The sequence below is a fragment of the Histomonas meleagridis genome, assembly GCF_020186115.1.
Source record: "Histomonas meleagridis strain 2922-C6/04-10x chromosome Unknown contig_149, whole genome shotgun sequence".
NCBI lineage: Eukaryota > Parabasalia > Tritrichomonadida > Dientamoebidae > Histomonas > Histomonas meleagridis.
This window is the reverse complement of record NW_027150777.1, coordinates 1-22,100: the sequence shown is the minus strand read 5'-3', so window position 1 is coordinate 22,100 and position 22,100 is coordinate 1. Positions and strand designations below refer to the sequence as shown.

At 28.5% G+C, this 22,100-nt stretch overlaps 4 protein-coding genes across 4 annotated transcripts; 3 read left to right on the top strand and 1 right to left on the bottom strand.

Moving 5' to 3' along the window:
• Positions 1 to 5,712: 5,712 nt before the first annotated feature.
• GO595_001709 (WD40 repeat-containing protein) lies at positions 5,713 to 6,747 on the top strand (the record flags this gene model as incomplete). The annotated part of the gene is made up of 1 exon (XM_067914538.1): positions 5,713 to 6,747. One exon carries the CDS (start codon positions 5,713 to 5,715, stop codon positions 6,745 to 6,747), a length of 1,035 nt encoding a protein of 344 aa, XP_067778110.1.
• Positions 6,748 to 7,998: 1,251 nt separating this feature from the next.
• On the bottom strand, positions 7,999 to 10,833 carry GO595_001708 (phospholipid-translocating P-type ATPase, flippase family protein; the record flags this gene model as incomplete). Its single annotated transcript, XM_067914537.1, has 1 exon — positions 7,999 to 10,833. One exon carries the CDS (start codon positions 10,831 to 10,833, stop codon positions 7,999 to 8,001), a length of 2,835 nt encoding a protein of 944 aa, XP_067778109.1.
• Positions 10,834 to 14,960: 4,127 nt separating this feature from the next.
• GO595_001707 (Transposable element Tc1 transposase) lies at positions 14,961 to 15,308 on the top strand (the record flags this gene model as incomplete). Its single annotated transcript, XM_067914535.1, has 1 exon — positions 14,961 to 15,308. The coding sequence occupies one exon, from the start codon at positions 14,961 to 14,963 to the stop codon at positions 15,306 to 15,308; it is 348 nt and encodes a 115-aa protein (XP_067778108.1).
• A 3,661-nt stretch (positions 15,309 to 18,969) lies between these two features.
• On the top strand, positions 18,970 to 19,623 carry GO595_001706 (uncharacterized protein; the record flags this gene model as incomplete). Its single annotated transcript, XM_067914534.1, has 1 exon — positions 18,970 to 19,623. One exon carries the CDS (start codon positions 18,970 to 18,972, stop codon positions 19,621 to 19,623), a length of 654 nt encoding a protein of 217 aa, XP_067778107.1.
• Between the last annotated feature and the right edge of the window lie 2,477 nt (positions 19,624 to 22,100).

The window sequence follows — 22,100 nt, the reverse complement described above, 5'->3', positions numbered from 1 at the left end:
TAGTCAATCGAATACATTTACTGAATCACTTCAAAGTGATATTTCATTATCATTTTCATATACATTAACAATTACATTATCAATTACACATTCATTAACTATTTATGAAACAAAAACGAAAACATTTTCATTATATATAAACAATTCGACATTTTCATATATTGAAACAGAATTTATTTATTACAATTATACGATTGTTATTTATTCGACTTATTATAATTATTATTCCAATTTCTTTACAATGTTTTACACTTCCAATGAAAATTCGCCAAATGGAATTACGACAAATGCTTTGATTGGAATTATTTGCGGATCATTTGCATTTGTTTTGGTCATTGTTGGAATTGTTATATTTTTAGTGAAAAGTAATAATAAGAAAGAAAAATCGGATTCAAAGTTACAATTTAAGGACACGACAACATCAAGTACAAAGCAAATCGAAGAAGTAAATAGTTTAGTTGAAGATATTGTGAAAGAAGATGAAGACAATTGGCTATGAATAAAACTGTGTAATAAAAAATTTTGATATATTTTGTTATACAAGTTAAAATTAAATTTTGAGTGTTGTTTTGTTTTTTGATGAATTTTTTTATTATAAAATATTATAAGATATTGTGTTAGCATTGTTAAACATCAATAATAAGGTAAAATTATTCGCTTGTTATTTTAATGCATTTTGACTTTTTAATGTGTGCAATTATTTCATTTTAATAAGAAATTTTGAATTTTAAAGATGTATAACTATTATTATTACTTGTTTTTAATATAACATAATAAATATTGTTGATCGATGATCAATGATTTTGAATCATGATTACATTTACATTAAATGTTTGCACTTTTCTGAATGAAATGGGACAAACTTTACTTGAATTCATTATTTATAAAAGCAAAAAATATTTTTTAAATTAAAGATACAATAAAAATGATTTTGTACATAAAGAGCTTCGCATGATATGTTTATTTAGAATAAAACAAGAAACTTAAAATCATAATATAGAAGAGTTTCCAATGTTTCAAAAAAAAATTAAATTTTATGATGATGTAATCATTTTTAAATCAATGAACGGGACATCAAATTAAAGCTTAAAATCAGTTCTATAACATATATTCATTGTGTTATTTAAAAGTGAAAATATAATGTGTTATAGTTGTTTCTTCGATTGGCGTTTTAAAAATATGAATTCAAATGGTTCAAAAATTGATTTGAAAGACCCCAATTAAACGACAGGTTTATTTAATGTTTAACCGTGAGATTTTAAACTTTTGAGATAGCCGATGTATATTTGGTGAAGGTCTAGAAGTATATTACAAGCTGAAACATGAGAACCTTCATTTTGTCCATCATTTTGATCATGACGAAACGATTAATAACCGATATAAAGCTTATTACACCTTATATTATTCATAAAGAAATATTACAAATACAAAAAGATAAAAGCAGGGAAGGATTGACTTACCAATGTGATAGAGAAGTTCCAATCAATGAAATTATGATCAAAAAATTCAAAAGATTTAACAATAATTATAAAGTTTTGATAGACAAATTATTTTTAAATTTGATACCAAATAATGAATCTACAGCAATTGTACATCATGATTTTAATAACAAACAAAAAATTCAAAGAACATATTTTTCAAACATTTTGAAAATAGGCTTTGAAATCAATATATTTGTCAAAAATGGCATATTTGAGGAAACCTCTAACATATCTTATGAAGATATATCTTCCATAAAGCGTGAATTTTCACATTTTTTTGATGATGCGAAACTACAACGAAGAAGGACCAAATATTTTCAATGTTTTACTTCATTCAACCATCATTTTTTCAATTACATTTTCGGTTATTCATATCAAATTTTATCAGAAAAACACAATCTCAGTTCAGAAAATATTAACGACCAAATATATATTGAAAGTAAAAGAAAAGAAAAAAATTGAAAATATTTTTGTTTATATTTTTGTTATGTTTTTCATGAACTCTTATGAAATATTTTATGAAAATACTTCAACACTTTCAATCATGAATTCAAATGAATTCGGAGATATTAAACAATATCAAAACATAACGAAATTTATAATTATCAGTGAAAATATATATGAAATTCCAAGTGATGCATTTTCAGGATGGCATTCAGTTGTTTCAGTTAATTTTGGTAACTCAGTTACAAATATTGGGGGTTCTGTGTTTTCGTTATGTTCACAATTAGAAACGATTATAATTGGAGAAAATGTTACAACGATTGGTGGTTCATCATTTTCATTGTGTTCATCAATCAAAAACATTACAATTCCAAATTCAGTTACAACAATTGGCGGTAGTGCGTTTTCATTATGTTCTAATTTAACTTTATTAACACTTGGATATGGAATAAGAGAAATTGGAAGTTCAGCATTTGGGAATTGTTATAATCTTGAATGCATTTATTATTATGGATATTCAGAACCAGAAATTAGAGAAAATGCATTTTTTAATGTATCAACAAGTGTTATCACATATCCAACATATAAAGGAAGTAAATTTGGAAATTTAGATGTTGCCAAAGAAAACGCAGAAGGAACCTGCAATCCAATTCCAACACATTCATTTAGTCAATCGAATACATTTACTGAATCACTTCAAAGTGATATTTCATTATCATTTTCATATACATTAACAATTACATTATCAATTACACATTCATTAACTATTTATGAAACAAAAACGAAAAACATTTTCATTATATATAAACAATTCGACATTTTCATATATTGAAACAGAATTTATTTATTACAATTATACGATTGTTATTTATTCGACTTATTATAATTATTATTCCAATTTCTTTACAATGTTTTACACTGATAATAATAATCAAAATAACGACAATAAAACAACAATTATTGTCATTTCTGTTTGTGTAATTGTTATAGTTATTATCATCACCGTATTACTCATCATATTATTAAAACATGTTCAAAACAAGAAAGAAGAAATTCATGAAAATGTTAATTCAGAAAATGAAAACGAAACGACGAATACATTTACTACCGGAATAAGTAACATAAATATTGAAGAAGATCCATTTGCTGAAGATTTCAAAGAAGAAAAATTCATTGAACAAATTTAATATAATTATCAATAAAAATACAATTTAAATTTATTTTCCTTATTCAGATTAAATTTTATAGAGAGATTTCGTTATTAATTTGATAATATTCATTTCTTCCATATTGGAAGACATTTTCCTGTGTTTTCGACTATGGCATTATTCATAAGAAAAGATTTATAACATTGAATTACTCCAAAAAATACAGCAAAATCAATTGAGTAGCTTATTCAACAACACCAAAACAAGGAAGTACTTGAAAATTCCCAAAACACTATTCATTAAACTGGCCTTAATCAAGTTAATTCTTACTCTTTCATGTACACCAATATCCAACTATACAAATAGTATACATGTTACAGCGAAAGTCTTACAAGTGCTGAGGTAAGTTCAACGGCAAGCCTTTAATCCACATCATGTAAAAACTAACTTGAACCATCATATGATCACTTAATTTTTAATAGGGAATTTCATTTTTCTCAATAATTAATACTTCTTTTACCAAACTTATTTAAATATGGAGATTCGGGAATCCAAGAAACTTCAAGGTATTTTTTGACCAAGGTTTAAACACTTTTGTTTTATTTTAATTATTGTAAACTCAACCTTATTTATATATATGGCAAATAGAAGAAAAATTTCGAACTTTTCATATGAAATCAAATCACTTCACCTAACATCCAGCTCCTTTTTTGAAACTTTTTGAATTAACACGATCATTTTCTTCTGAAGATTATCATATGTTGCTATAGCAAGTAAACTTATCAATTTTGATTGGTTTACATATGTAAATTATACGGAGTGCCCCAATCTGACTTTTGAAATTTTATATGGAAAAATTTGTCCTTTTGAATTTATATGTGCAAAAAATTAAATGTGATAATAATACATTAAGAATAAGAAATTCCTGTTGCTGAAAAAGACATTGATTAATGCATATGTAGTTTTATAAATCAAACAATTTGGAAGTTCATTGAATTGCGCCATATATAACTGATGTGTTAACATCCTCGTATCCATCGAATGATATCTTTTCAGGAGGACCTTCGCTCCATCGCCTTGACCACGTTCTATTTCGTAAGCAATTTTCACAAGGTGTTCCATAAGCAAATGGATAAAAATAAACGTAAGAAAAAAGAGATATTATAATAATTAAAATTAACAAAAACTTTCTAAAAAATTTCTTAAATACCGTATCAATTACCATTACAGTTTCCATTATTGCAAATATCAAAGGAATTAAATAATGATAAAGATACATAGATCGAGGAATGCTCATGAAAGGGAAATAAGAAAAAGCCCAGCCACTTAAAATGAACACATGCCTAAAGTCCAATATCTTAAGCAATGCTAAAACCATAGATAAACATATAAAAAATGTCGAAACGTAATATATTAAAGGCGATCCAATACAAATAATGAAAGATGAAGCATTATCATTCCAAAACATTACCCATTTATCCAAAAGTAAAGGCCAATACTTTGGTAATGATTGATATGGATGAGGTTTTGTAATTTTCATATTCCCCGTATGCATAACATAATTAAAGTTAATTATCCTATGCAGTAATGACATCCCATTAAGTCGCATTCCTTTATATGATGTGTTGGACATTATCGTCGACTTAAATTGTGAATTGACATAATTGTCGCCCATTCCATGATAATAAACAACGCAAAAATGAATAAACCATGAAAATAAAAATATGAAAATTGTGGGAAGTAATATATCAGAAGCGCGTTGAATAATTTGTTTAACTTGTGGTTTATGTTTGAAGATCCAATATATCTGCGAAAAACCAGTCATGGCTATAAGGCCAAGAGCAGTGTTTTTACATGAGATAGCGCATCCTAATGAAATCCCAACAAATATAAACGAAAAACGTGTGTCAAAACGAAATGCATAACATATCGCAAAAATATGAAGACATGTAAAAAAGTGAAGAATACCATCAGTAAGAATAAAACGACCTTCTACAAGAAAAGATGTGTCGCATAAAAGCATTAAAGATGATGAAAAGGATGCAAAGGTACTGATGTCAAGTAATCGTAACGATGAATAAATTAATGGAATACAAAATGATTGAAAGATTTCTGGTGTTAAACGGAGTGTTATGTAATAATGTTCATTATTTTGATATTGTAATGAATGAAATAAAATATCGCCTTTATATCCAGCAATTTTGGCAATTCCAGCCATTAGTAGCTTTGCAAGTGGTGGGTGGATATCAAAAAAAAATTCTCTTTTAATATACCAATTTGTGAAATTTCCAAAATGAACTTCATCAAAAACTGGTGAAGAAGGATGATAATTTAACCATAATCTTGTGAAAAGAGAAAGAGTTGTTAGTAAAAATATTAGTACAACATCAACATTTGTAAAAATATCATTTTTTTTCATTCTTCAACCATATTAACGGTCGACGATTTCTCTCCCAAAATCATCATTACTGGTTGTGAGTATTCATAAGCATTAATGACAACATGCGTTCCCAAGCAAGAGAATGAACTTACTATTTACATACTTGTACATGCCAAAACTTTGTTTTTTTTTTGATGGAAGAAAAAGAGATGACATGATTGAACGATAGGAAATTTTAGCGGTTTGGTTGACCACTGCCATGCGAGCTATTGTGGGTGATATTCTCGGAAAATGTCGTATTATGGACTTATGGGAAGACTCCACAATATCAAGAATTTGTGGTAATGACAGTGATGCACCAGATCGAGAATGGGGAATTGATTCAATTGTCGTATACAATGAAACAAAAGGATGTATGCTTCATAATTGCGGTGCAGCATCTCTTATAGATATTGATTCAAATGAACGAAAAAATATTCTTCATTTCGATGGAGTAACAAATGGTTATTCATTATCTTTTCAAAATGACACATTTATTGCAGGTTTCGGTAAAAAATGTGTTATATTTAATGAAGAAAAAGAGATAGGTTCATTTGAAACAATAGAAAATCCATCATGTGCATCAATATTTAATAATAAGATTTCATATGGACATTTATCAGACAGAACCACAATTTTCGACATAGCCAAAGGAGAGAAACTATGGACTGCAGCAGAACCTCCATTTGATGAACTCAAAATCCAATTAGAAGATGTTGACAGATCCATTCTTATGATGAATGATGACATAGTTATTGTAGGACAAAATGATTCCTTTATCCTAGTATATGATATTAGGAGTAGTAATGAGGCCGTTATCAGAACCAAAATATTTGAAGAATTTCCAATCACAGCTCTTGCCAAAATCTCCGATAACTTAGTTGCATTTGGCGATACAATTGGCTCTATCACAATCATGACCTTAAATGTACCAGATCGTAGAGTTGATGGGTTCAAAGGTTTTACAGGTGCGCCCGCAGGCGTACTGTGTATGTCACCGCATCCATCGCTTCCAGTTTTTGCTGCTTTAACATGTGATCGTGTCGTCCGTATGTACGATTACACAAAACACGCATTGGTACCTCAAAAAGTTGCGTTCACGAAAACACTTTCACACTCAGTTGCAATGCTCAATGATAATATTCCGGAGCCTGAAGACTCATCCGAAAATGATTGGGCAGAGTTGCCTGAGGATGATGGTGACCTATGGACTAATTTCGTTCCTTGCCCACAGGCTAAAAAGGGCAATTTGTAAACATAGATATAATATTAACAATGAAATTTGTTTGTAAACGATTTGAGGAAAATGTTTTGCATCACATTTTTTAAATTTATATATAAGTGTGAAAATGGACGCTTGCTCATTTTCTCTATGAAAATTTCACTTGTTGTGGTGCTTATAATTTTCCCAAGTGAACTTTACTCATTATGTTTGTTAATTTAAAGTTTTACTTGGTATTGAACAGTCTGTTGTTCTTTTAGATATTACAAATTTTTAACTTATGCATCAATAAAATTGTATTTAAAAAAGTTATTACCATGTTGATTATTGAATCATCTTAAGGCAATATCTGTATACAGAAATGGTAATATGTATACAGAAATGGTAATATTACTCATTAAAATGGAAGGAAGTGATGCTGATGCGATTTATTTGATGGTAATAAATAAAAATTGGAATTACTTCAAATGTTTCAATCAGCACTTATGTAAGTATCTTCAAAAGGTTATACAGAAATAGTAATATTACAATTCAAGGCAAAAAGAATATGTAATTTTATAAAACATTTTAGTACTATTTAATCACATGTTTACATGATGAAATTCATGTGTAATAATATATATTTTTACTTTGTTTCTTTAAAATAGTATTTGATTCAGCTTATCTCATCATTTCTAATATTTATATACACATGGCGTTTAATTTCAACAACATTATAAAATTCAATATCGGAACTTAAAAAAATTTTATAAAAAAAAAATTAATATAAAAACATAAAAATATATTTATATTTTATATGAATAAATTCTCGATTCAATTTTTTGTTACTTACATTTGATCTAACGAGAATGTTGAAACTGCTTTATCCTTTGGTATGAAGCTCACAGTTTTATAATTAAATTCCACGTTATTAAATTCTTCTGTTGGATTCTGTCTTTTCAACTTATTCATGTTCATTGTAGTTTCGAATCTTGTCTTCACCACGGACGGCGGCTCATCGAATATATACCCAGTGTTATTCATATTATTTTTGTTTATATTCGTTTCCACGATTTCTTCAGGTGGTGGAATGAAACTTTTAACTTCGTTTCTAATTGGCCTTAGTTTAATTGGCATTCTTTCCCAATGTAACACTCTATTTGTAATATTATTTAAACTATTTAAACATGCGTCAATAGTTATTATAGGTAACATTGCCGTAATTGAAGTCGAAACTATTGACATATAAAATACAGCAGAAGAAAATAACTTCGGAACAAGTTTTAGATCCAACGAGAAATCGAATTAACATAATATTAAAGTTATTGGGAAGAATATTAATATACTTCCCCATATTAATACATGATGAATCCATGTCCAATATGTACACATTGTAGCGATCTTTAAGTTTGCTATGAATATTACACATGCATATACAGTCACACCGAAATCAGACATACCAATAGCTTTACCATCATTAAATAGAAATGGTTTCATACCAAAATATGGAATGAAAAATGTTATAAATGAATGAAAGATACCTAATAATAATGATAACCAAAATCGATAATAACTTAATACCCAATCACGTTTCCCATTAAAATAATATAACTCTGGGATATCCAACATCGAATTTAATGAAACATCTCGTTCAATAGAAGCATAAACTATAATTGGACAAGATGTAAAGACAACATTCACTATGGATAAAAGCCATGAATTATATAATGAGCTACCACTAAAGTTACAAAAGATAGCAAATAAAATTTGATTAAAGGAAAACATCATATTCTTATAAAAACTATAATTAATCAAGTTAACATTTCGATAAAAATTACATCGCCCATGAAATAGTAATAACTTCTTAAGAAATCTGAATTGTCCAAATGAATAATCAGATGCTAATACTGCTTGTCGACCTTCTTTACCACTAATACCTACACCAATATCTGCTTCTAATATCATTCCAACATCGTTAGCTCCATCACCTATAGCTAAACAAATTTTTCCTGTTTTCTTTCGTATGACATTTACAATCATTTTCTTTTGTAATGGTGAAACTCGACAACATATTACTGATTTACATCGTAATGATAACTTAAAGAACATATCAATGTTTTTTTCTAATAACATATGATATAGTGATATACCACTTGCTATTAAAGCAAGTTTAATATTTTCATTATTTTCTATTTTGTCTAATGATTCGATAAGTGTTTCTTTCAGTTTATCAGGATCATCATTATCTAATATAATTAATTCCATATCATTAGATAATAATGAACATGCATAACCAATGTTAATAGCTGTTTCTCTTTTATCTCCAGTAATTACCCAAACGTTAATTTGTCCAAGTAACAATGATTGAATTGTATCCATAACTCCATCTTGAAGTTTATCTTCGATAGCAGTAGCGCCTAAAATTTTCAAGTCACATTCGATTTCATTCGATACTATATCAATAGCTTCATCTCTATTATTAATTTGACAACATGCTTCATGATATCTCTTATGCCAATCTTGATAATATTCTTCATCAATAACTTTATAAGCACAACATAAAGTACGTAATCCATCAGCTGCAAATTGTTTCAAATGATTCGAGGTTTCTTTAACATATTTTGAATCTTTTGATAATCGTTCCATTATTAAATCATCGGCACCTTTACAATATAATATGATTTGATTTGTTATGGGATGTCGGATAATTACTGAACTTCTTTTACGTTGTGAACTAAATTCTAATATTGTTAATATTGGGACTCTAATTTTTGTATTATTCATTTGAACAATAACTTCTTTTTGTGACCGCTCACAAAATATATAACCAAAATCAGCTGCCGCTGAAACTATAGCGATTTCATCTGGTGAAGAAGCTTGGAATGATATTCCATAAGGTTTCGTTGGATCTTTCTCTGGTACAACTGAATGACATAAACATAATAACCATAAGAAATGCATGACTTCTAATGGTGGGTTTTCTATCAAATTCATAAATTCATCATCTTTAAATGCTTTCCCATATTTATTTGGTGGAGGAATTGATATACCTTTTCTTTGTGCTGCTGCATAAGCAACTTCAGTGGTTCCATGTCCATAAATGTTCCCTGCAACACTACATTTCATGAATTCCATTACGTTTTGTGTTAATGTTCCCGTTTTATCAGAAAAGATATATTCCACTTGTCCTAAGTCATCAGAGATATTTGTTGTTCGAGATTTGGCACCAACGCCACTTATTGGATCATACATTTGTGAATCCCATGCCGTAAATAATGCTTGAAACACTCGAACAACTTCTAATGTTACATATAATGAAATAGGAATCATCGAATTAATAATAACAAAATGTGCAACAAATAATAAAATGAAGTCTAAAAATCCACTAACTTTTTCGTTCTGGCGATAAAAATACCAATACTTACCTGTGTATACATTTTTCTTCTTAAAAACATAACCAATGATAGTACATATTAAGGATAAAATCATTTGGAATACAAAAACAGAGATAATTTTAAAGTTAAGACCTTTCTCAAGTTTAGAACGCTTGGTTCGAACTGAACTCGAATTCATCATAATTTTGGATTCGCGGCCTGTATAAACAACAACTCCAACAACATATTTGGTATTACGAATGACACAACCTCTTAATATGGTTTGTTGATTATCTAATGGAAACGTTTCTTCATTGTGTTTGAGGAAGCCGTTAAATGTGTATAAAAAATTATTGGGCTCATCACAGCAAATAGTGGCTTGATACTCAGTACATAATAAAGGATCATCATGAAGGTCAAAAGTTTCAAAACATGCTTGACGTATCTTGAGATTGGATTCTCCATCAAGATTTCGTGTGTCAATATATGTGATTCCATCATTGGATTCGGTAGATAAAACAACAATGTCAGCTGGAACTTGTTCATCTTTTTCAATTTTGATGATATCACCTACTAATAATTCTTTCCAGGTTGTATCAACAAATTCTGAATTTTTTAAAACGTGCGCTACGGAATCATTGATAACTTTGTCACTACAATGACGAAGCCAATCTTCAATTGCTTCACGAACTGCACTTATACCTACAACAATGAATAATGGAAAAGCAGCTGTAATAGGTGAAACTGAAACACCTGGTAAAAGCATTAATAAAATTGAAAGTAAAAAATAAAAGTTTGCAATTCTTGAAAATTGTTCAAATAGATTTTTTGGAAGGAAAGTTAACACATTATATTTTGTTGTAGAAATTTCATTTGTAACATAGATCGGTTTATTTTTTTCATTACGTGTTTGATGAAGCGTGACAACGCGGAAGTTCTCACCCTCCATACGCAGAAATTTCGGCCAACCGATAGAATTAGTCAATCGGTTTGCGGTTGGATATCAGGTTACAACACATTGAAAACAGTCAATTTAAATTGCCGTTTCTGGTGGGGATCTGACCAAATATATACCCACTATTCAAACAATAATATCTTGGAATCAAAAAATAATTTATGTATTTTTTTGTAGCAAAAGGTGTAATATTGTTTTCATTTTTTAGATATTTGTTATTTTGGGGAAAAAAATAAAACTCAAAATCCTGCAATATTTTTTCAACGATAATTTTAGGTTAAGGATAGCATTGGTAGGAGATTACAAAAATACCCTCGTTTCGAAATTTCGACTGTACAATTTTTCGAAATTCAATCTGATTTCGACCATACTTTTTATGGAATTTTGGATTATTTCCTATATAGTAATGTTGCATATTAGATGTGTTTATTTTCTAAACTATTATCCTTTATCATTTTTATTAAAAATTTTGAGAAAATGTGAAAATATATGAAAAAATCAACTTAGTCAATAATAAATTGAGTGCGACTTTTTATATGAAGTGGCGGTGGTCTTTATTTATTTATTATTAAAATATATTATGATTTGTTATTTAAAAAAATGTGGTTGTTTAATAAAAATATTTTTTTTTCATAAATTTTAATGAATGATTAGAATTTTGGTGATATGAAAAAAATGATGTGAAGTGATTTTTTATAATAAATTTTTATATTTTTTTATTTGAATTTTTGCATATCTACTTAATGTTTGAAATCTCTTAAGTTAACTGATATCACCGCTATTGTTTCCTTAATGCTATCATAATATTTATGGATCCATACGAGCATATTTTGCTTTGTTTTAGTGCCACTTTTGGAAAATGGAATTTGATAGTATTCAGAACAATTTACGATGATATCCTTCAAAGTACAACATAATAACTTATTTCCAGATAATTTCTTTAAGTCAATTATTATTTCTTCATTTATTGAGGAATATTTTCTCTTTATCTTTACTCTTTGAGAATCTTCGATAAAGCATATCTTATCCATTGATACTTTGGATTGTGTAAGATTTTTATCATTTAAACCTGTCTGAACAGACAAGGTAACTGCATTAATACTCAAGGAATTCATTATTCTTTCTGTACTGAAATAAAATGTATCAAATAATATTTGAAAAAATTCTTCCACAATTTTAGAATGATTACTCATAATGAAATCGATATTTTCCATATTAACATTAGGTTTTTCTACTATGAATCTCGTCTCAATTAATAGTGAATAAGCATTTGCCCTTCCATCATATGGAAATAATGATTTATCATATTCATTGTTTGAAATTGTAATTCCGAACGATGATCCTCTTTTATAAAGCTTTAATGGATGTAATTTTTAATCTGCTATGCTAGCTATTATCTGATATTCTTTTTAATGCTGATCTTAGGGGGTTGAATATACCCATTTTCATTCATAAACATTTAAATTGATGTTCAAGAGGATTTGACGTAAATCTGTTTAAGCTTTTTTTGGCATTCATATCTTTTGAAAGTAATGTACCAGAAGAATGAATCGTATTACAACAATGTATACATAATTTCTCATCAATAAGTGTTAAAGCAACAGTATTTTTCATAATTTTTTGTTTTATTCCTGTGTCTAATTTTGTTTTTTTCAAAAATTTATAATATATAGACATTTAGAAGAAAGTGATTCCAAATAGCGAAATTCTTTCGCTTAAATTTATATTATCATTAGACAATGCATCTATAAATAAAGACCATGGTAAGAAATATAATAATGCTGATAATTTATGTTTCTCAAATAGCATTAATGTATTGTTAATAGAAAATAGAGAAATGGGAAGAAATCCGTGCATTTTTGTGATTTTAAAGTCATTAATCAAAATCGGTAATAAATTTAGATCTAAATTCCATGGAACCCTGGAATTTGTTGATGATATCTTTGCATGGAAGAATCGGAATGAAATAAATAAAATGATAGATAATTGAATAAAATGTGATCATTCAGCATTGAAAATTTGCTAGCTCACTTCTTTGGCTCAAACGTCACTTTTTATTCAATTTACTTACTCAAAACGGTTCTCATATTCAAAAAGTTTATCACTTCATAGGCACAAAAAGCCGATAGCTGGCTCAGAAAGACGATAGGGGTTTTTGATCGGCAATTCTCATGAAATAAGATGCAAAAATAAATATTACTTTATCTCTAGTGAAATCGAATGAATAAAAATCAAAACCGTTTACGAAAAAATCGTTGTGCCAGCCAGTAACAGTTGATTGCCAGTCAATTCATGATTAAAGTCAGCCAATTGAACCAGTCTAATATTAAATAATAACAATAATAATAATGAGAATCATCACCAAAATAATAATAATGAAGGATAAATTGTTACAAATCAAAATCCAAATAATAATCAAATACCCATTAATATTAACAATGATAATGAAATCGAAACCAGAAATGCTAATAAATAAAATAAAAAATGCGAATACACCAAATGATTCAAAAAATCAAATTAATGAATGAAAAAATATTCACTTAAATGAGATTTTTTTTATGAACAATAATGATAGATTAAAAATTTCAATTATTGATATAATAGCATATGGAAATTCTTGGCCAGGTGTAAATGCCTATGTATGTACACAATGTGATGAAGCAGTCTTTACTAATGTGAAACATTCAAAAGATCATGAATTAAGATCTCATAATTAATATTTTTCAAATTGCGTAATGAGTGAATTTATAAGTTTTCTCAGTAAAGAGGAATTATATTGATCAATGTTCACTTAATGGTCAACATCAATGCTATTACGGTAATTCTGGTTTATATATATGTTATCATCCTAATTGTGAATATTTTACAAATAAACAAGCATCATTAGCATCAAATTTAAAAATCGAACATAAACATCTTTTCAATTTAAATTTTTCTATAGGTTGAATAAATAAAAGTCCAACTATCAAAGATTTAATCAAAAAGAGAAAAGGCTATTCATAGATGATGCAATTAAACCAATTCATTTTTTATTTTTATTATATTCTTTTTGTCACCAGGCTTGTTGTGGAAGTCTGGTGGTCGATATCGAAGAATGATCATCGATCAATCTATCGACACTAACACCCAAGTCTTTGTTACTTTACCACACAAAACTCGTCGAGCTTGAATATTTTGTCGAAGTGTTCTTTTGACTAATGTCATGACCATCAGGTTGTAATTCGAGTTAAAGACACGCTTAGTAACCGACGGTTATGATTGTTTCGCATTGAAACAACAAGCCTTTTAAATGCAAAACATTCATAACCGTCGACAAGGGGAGCATATATTGTACATTAGAGCTCTAATAAATTTCGGAAAGTATTTAAAAAAATGGGATGTAAACCATACAAAAGGTTTTATGTAAAGTCAATTAAAGTTAAGTCAAAAACGATGTTACACTTATTTATGTACTATATATAGACGTGTTACTTTGAGATATTGACAATGTTTGCTTGATTCATTATTTTTATTGTTCATGCAAGACACAGGTTGTCAAATGGCTCAAAATATGATCAAAACAAGAACGGAAATCATAGCTTTTATTGACTAAGGAAAAAATAATTCAGAAATTCATAGAATCATTTACATTATTCGCCAAAATCCTAATTTGGGCCCAATTTTATCTGGTAAAATTTGCGATATTAGGCATAAACTCGGTTTTGGATATCTTCCACCAGTTGAAACCTTTGCTGTTTCTGATGCTCAGCGACAGAACAGAATTGCTTTTTGCCAATATCATTTTCAAGCCAACACGAATTGGGGAAATGTCTCTTCCACAGATGAATCGAGCTTTAACTTGGAAAATTCTCATCGGTGGCTATGGAGAAGAAAAAACGAAAGCGATTCAGAAGCGGTACAACACAGGAAACATAAATTTACATCGAAAGTAATGATGTATGGAGTTAATTAGCTACAAATGGGAATCCCCATTGATCTGTGTCAAAAGTAATATATATTCAGAGGTTCACATCGATGAGCTAATCGATGGAACCGGACTCATTCCAAGCATGGATGCGCACTATGGACATCATCAATGGCTCTTACAACACGATGGAGCAACATGTCACACATCTCGAGTCACACTGTCATATCTTACACAATATTGCAATCAGGTTCAAAATTGGCCTGCAATGAGCCCGGACCTTAACGTTATTGAGAACCTGTGGTCTATTGTGAAGAGAAGAGTTGAAAACTTGGTACCGCAAACTGAGAAAGATTTAATCAATATTGCATTTCAAGTATGAGAAAATCTTTCCCAAGCTCATTGATTCAAAGCCCCACCGACTTGTCGCTGTTCTGAACAATAATGATTTCCCGAGTGAGTATTAATCAATTTATTGTGAAATTTTTTGGTCAAAAACGATCAATAAATCATTAAATTTCTCACATAAATATTTTACAAGTATCAAAAACGATATTACATCCCCCTCATTGAAATCATTTAAATTTGAATAAGGGGGTATAACATCGTTTTTTATCAAGCTTTACATTTCGATCCAACACAAAATTTAGGTTCGATCAGTCAATAGATTGTTCTCAATGCTTGATTTCAGAGTGAAGTCCATCAAATTCTCCCCTCCTGCAAGAAACACCATTAGACTAATGATTTTGCTTATTTGGTCAAGTATTGTATCTGAAATTGCTTCATTATCAAAAGTCATCTTCATGTTTGTTGATGAAGTAGCAGTTACATTACTACCAAACACAATAAAAGGAAGAACATTGATAGGTGTAGTTCCAGTAGAAGGAATTCTTTCAAAACAAAAATTATCGATTCTTTCATATGTGATTCCAGGTTTCGAAGTTATCAACAGATGGTTTTGTGGGAGTGTAAATAGTATTCAATATTCTTTATTTATACGTGAAGTTACCGATCTGATTCGAAGAGCAGTGTGCTCTGGAACCAATAAAATTTGCTTAATTCATGACTATTGTAAAATCTCAAAAAGCTATTCAAGAAATGAGACCAACAGAAATACCAAAAGCATCATATAGTCCTTACTTAAATGAGGTTGTTGAAGCTTACTTTGGTTTTCAGAAAACCGAAATGGCGAACTTCGAAACCAATGCCTTGGTTTTTGATGACACACTTGAACAAAAATTAAAGAAAGATTGTTAAGAGCAGAAAACAAATTTACACCAAAGATATCAGAAAGGTTCTATGCAAAATGGATCCCGATTCTCGAAATGTGTAAAAATGGTCAACTATTGAGCTCACAAAGTGTGCATTACAATGAACAATACATGGCATGGTTAAGAAACAGCGTATTAACCTATAGAAAAAGAGGTGAATCTTAAATGATTCTTAATAAAAAAATCATTTAATCAATTTAATTTTCACTATATAAATTAAAATATCTTAAAATATTTTCTTTTATAGCACACTTTTCACATCTACTCCCAAAAATCTTATGAGAATTTTTATTTTTATTTTTTCTTTACATAAGTTGAAAATTATCTTGATATTTGAACATTATTATTTATAGAATAAAAAGCACTTTTCAATTTCAGCATTGAATTCAGGTATAGAAAGATTTGCTTGATTCTAATAATATACATGTAAAACTATTTGGTCAATTTGAAAATTCATATATAGAGAGTAGGCTGAAAATTAGATATTACGAGATTTCAACTTTATATGAAGTGTTTTGGAAAGCGTTGAGAATTGATTTGGATTTTATGAAGTTTAGAAGTTAGTCAAAATTTGGTGAAAATGTTGATTTGTGAATCTGAGAGTTAAAATTAGAATAGTTTGTAGAGAATAAATTGGCGCCAATGAGTTAGCAATCATTGAAGAGATAAGGTCCATGAGAAGAAGCTGAAGAGAGCTTGAAATTAAATCATATAAATTTGGAACAGGAGATGCTTTCATGTTCTTTTGCTATTAGTTTAATATGTTTTAAACTTTCATGAATATTTTGTTCTTGCATAATTATGGGTTCTTAAGAACACTTTACTGTCCCTGATCCAACTTCTTCAAACAAAGGCAAGAACACAGATTATGATAATAAATATTATCTTAAATATCTTAAAATTGTCAAAAAGCAAGAAATTGATCCACCACCCGTTCGAATCACTCTGATTCTCCGTTTCCTGGGTTCCGAAGAAAGAAATTTCTCTGCAATTATTTCTCTCCAGTTATCACGCTAAATTCCAAAACCAACCCAAAAAGAAAATTGACGTTGAAGATCTGATTAATCGTCAACAAGAAGTCATGAATATTGTTGCAGCACAACTTCAATCAATTTGGAGCGACCGTTTAAAAACCCGGCATGGAAGGTGTTCTATCGGCGATTTAAAAAATCACATAAACCGGTCAATTCACAACTTTTTCACAACGACAAGTTTAAACTTATAAAAGTCGAATGTCAATTGACACCAAGCGCATTTTCAATGTTCATCGTTTTCCAAAAAAAATTTCAATTGAGCAAAAAGTCAACCAATCAAAACCTCCTACATGATCATTCAATACGTAGCGTTTTGACTCAAAAACCTGGTGATTCACAAAGTTTACACAAATAAGTATGTTTTATTTCACATTTTAAAGAAGATCCTCATTCTATGAAATTATTTCCAGGCATGAAGTTATTTGACTTTACCCTTATTACCTTTATTTTTGGGTTGTTATTTACCCATTCATTCGAAGAAACATTAACTATATCAAATACTGAAGATATGAATAACCGATATAATTTCAAAGAAACAACGGATCGTCTGATTATATCTGGTGTTGAAGAAGTTCCATCTAGTGGTTTTATTGGTTGGTCTTTATTAACTCATGTTGAAATCGGTCATTCAGTCAAGACAATTGGAACAAGTGCATTTGCTCAGTGTTCCAATTTAGAAAGTGTTGTTCTTGGAGAAAATGTCGAAACAATTAAAGTTGGTGCATTTGATTTCTGTACAAGCTTAAAAAGCTTTGTAATTCCAGCTACAGTTACCTCGATTACATTCCCAATATTTAATCGATGTAGTTCTCTTGAATTTATCAAAGTGGATCCAAATAATCAACAGTATTCAAATTACAACCAAATTCAAATACTCTGTAATAAAGATATTACCAAAATTTTATGTTATCCAGCAAAACTTCCAGGGGAGAGTTTTGAAATTCCAAAAACCGTTACTTCAATTGAACAATTTGCCTTTTGTTATTGTACCAATTTAAAGTCAATTACAATTCCAAGCTCAGTAGATACAATTTCTACAAATGTTTTTTATTCATGTGAAAACATTGAAACAATTACCATTGAAGAAGGAGTAAAAAAAATTTCTTCATCAGCATTTCAAGGCACTTCTATAAAAACACTAACAATTCCAAGTTCTGTTTCAAGTATTTCAGAAAACATAGTTCGAGAATGTTTGCTCCTTGAATCTCTTACTGTTTCAGAAAACAATTTATATTATGCAAATTCTGAAGATGGAGTTCTTTATAACAAACAATTTACATTACTTCTTAGTTATCCAATTGGAAAAAAAGATAAATCATTTATGATTCCTAAAACTGTGACTTCAATTGGAGGGAGTGCATTTATATCAAGTCCTTATTTAGAAAACATTTTGTTTGAAGGAAATACTTTAGATAAAATTGGAAATTCGGCATTTAGAAATTGTAACAAATTAATTAGGCTTTCTATACCAAATGGAGTTACTAAACTTAGTGATAATTCAATACAAATATGCTCAAGTTTAGAATCAATTGATTTGCCAAATACAATTACTCAAATTGGATCTGCAACATTTGAGCAATGTACGAGTTTAACTTCAATTACGTTACCTGCTTCATTGATAAAAATTGGATCATTCGCATTTTCATCTTGTTCTGCTCTGAAATGTGTATATTTCCTTGGAGTTAATGCACCACAAGTTCAATCAAATTCATTTTCTCAATGTAATTTAGAATTTGTGATGACATTAGACAATTTTGAAGGTGAAACTTTTGGTATTGATACAATTAAAGTGGCTAAAGGATATCCAATTGATGGATGTGCACCAATTTCAGAAATAGAAACATCATCTGAAACAGAAACAACTTCAGAAGAAACATCATCTGAAATAGAAACAACTACTGAAACAGAGACAACTACTGAAGAAACTTCAACTGAAACAGAAACAACTTCAGAGGAAACATCATCTGAAGAAACATCTACGGAAGCAGAAACAACTTCAGAAGAAACATCATCTGAAATAGAAACAACTACTGAAACAGAGACAAATACAGAAGAAACATCTACTAAAATAGAAACAACTTCAGCGGAAACGTCAACAACTACAGAAATAGAAAAAACTTCAGAAATTGAAGGAATTTCAACTGAATCAAATTCAGAAATAGAAACCACTTCAGAGATTGAAATTACAAATACAGATGAATTAACATCAATAAATGCAGATAGTTCAACTGATGACGATAATATAGGTGTTATTGTTGGTGTTACTGTTGCAATAGTAGTAGTCATTGTAGCAGTGATTTTAGGTATCATATTTTATCAAAAGAAAAAAGGCATTATCCATTCAAAATCTGAATCATCTCTTACAAGTCAAAATGAAGAAGAAAATCCATGAATTTAATAAATAGTTATATAAATAATTTTATTCTGAAACACAAATTTTTTTTCTATTGTGTTAGCACACTAAAGTTCGTAAAAAGTTCAGAAAACTCAAATTTTATATATATGGAAACATTTTGCTTTAAACTTATTGGATCAAAATTAATATATTTTAAAATTATATCTTTAGATGTTGTTTTAGATATATTTTTTATTGAATTGTTTTAACATCATATTTATTATAATATATGATCATATAAGATATTTATTTACAATTAAATGGAAAACATTCTTTGATAATACATTTATCGAATTTATTCCTCATTTGATATGATATTAGGTGAATATTTTTTTAATCAATCCAATTCATATATTTTATAAAATAAATAATTTAAAAAGCTTTATTTTTAATAATTACATCTTTTATTTTGTAATAAATAAATATGTAATTCTATAATTGATTATATTATATCTTCACATGATCCAAATTGTGAAAATAAAATAAACTGTAATTTAACCAAGCCACCAACTGGTTTTGCGAAATGAGAGTAATATGTTGATATAGTATAATCAATAATGTTAAACATTTATTTAATATTAAATTTTTGTTGATGATATTATTCAAAATAATCTATTATTTTTAAACAACATTTGATAAAATAATTGCAATACTTCTATTCTTGATATATATGTTAAAACTGATATATTGGTTTAATTTTACTGTATTCATTTAGAATTTATCAATGTTAAATATATTAGCTTGTATTTCTTTCATTAATGTATAAAAGTCCTCCCTTGATATACCTGGAAATAATAATATATCATATATAAATTTTTACAAAAACAAAATTAATATTTATGACCCAAAACAAATTTATTATTATAATGACTAGACTCTAAAATATATAAAATTATGAAAAATACAAATTTCGATAAAAATAAAGATAGTACTATTGCAATATCTGTTGAGGTACGTGTTCCTGTTCCTGTCACAATATTTGCTATCATATTTTATTAGTATATCATAAAAGAAATATAACACAGTGTAATGAAGGATATTATGCAGGAGAAAAAGATTGATATAGAATTATGAATAGCAGTGTAAATGTAAAAAATGTGTAATTACTAAGTAGGAAAGATCTCTTCCTAAATAATTAATTTTAAAAGATCTTGATGAATTATTGAGTTTCTGTTGACTTTTGATAGAAACCATGAAAAACACTTGAAACAAAGTATAATAATGTTAAATAATTGATTTATTATGTGTATTATATTAAATATTTGATTTATTAGGTGGAATGTGTGGATGGATTGTGCCAAACAAAACGAATGCCTTTTTGATACTTTTCTTTTGTTGTTCTTTTTGTTATTAATATGATCTGCTATTCCATTCAGTCCATTTGATTCATCACTTTCGTCGTCATCATTTTCCATATTTGATTTTTCTTTAGCACTTCTTTCAATACATGTTACATCTTTTGTCGAATTCGAGTCCTTCTTTATCTATATTCTGTATTTGTTTCATTATTTGCCACACAATTTCACATTGATCATTTAAATCATGTACATCTTCTTCGTATCTATTATCCAATTTGATGTCATTATCATCGAAACTTTGGGTTTCATCAGTTTTATTATTTCTATATCTTAAATTCTCATTAATTTCTTTAAGTGCTTTACGCGAAATTTTCTCTTCATTAAGTTGGAAACATTCTGTAACTTTCTCTATGCAAAACATTGATATACATTTATTTATTAATTTATGGCCTTTGACTTTAATTTCCCAATTTGTATTTTTACTAAAGCTAATTCCAAAGTATTATCATGTTACCAACTTGGGAAGACTTAACAAATTTTGGTAGTCGAGAAATTAATGTTTTCGAAAACAATGCACAATGAAATACTTCTGATCACGGATTAGAATCAGCATCCTTAAAACATATTAAACAAAATTACTTAAGATCTTCAAGGTTAACATTTTATGCAAATTTGTTGATGATAATTATACATTCAATAGCACTTACAAAATTTCATGAGTTTGATGGTTATACCAACATATATATGTAATAACAATGATGTTAATGATTGTCTTTATTTTATGAAATCACTTGCAATAGTATTAAAATATGTTCACTAACTGGTTCATTTGTTTTAGGTTCATGTTTTTTTAATGCTCCAACAACTTCTGGAAGAAAATTCATCATTTCATCATAAAATTCTGTGTTTAGTATTTGAAATAATGTTTACATTAATAATAATCGATAGTGTAATGTTGGTGGTGATTGAGCTTTTGTTGTTGTATTTAACGCATTAAGTAATACAGATGTAAGTGAAGATTTTGGGGATGTATATAAATGCAAAAAGGCGCCAAATTAACTTTTTGTGAGAAAAAATTGTTTTTGAATAAATTTGAATTTAAAAAACGATTGGCAAATTTTTTCGGGTGCGCTAAAGGAACCGCCCGCAATTGAAAGGAATTGAACATATCGGATA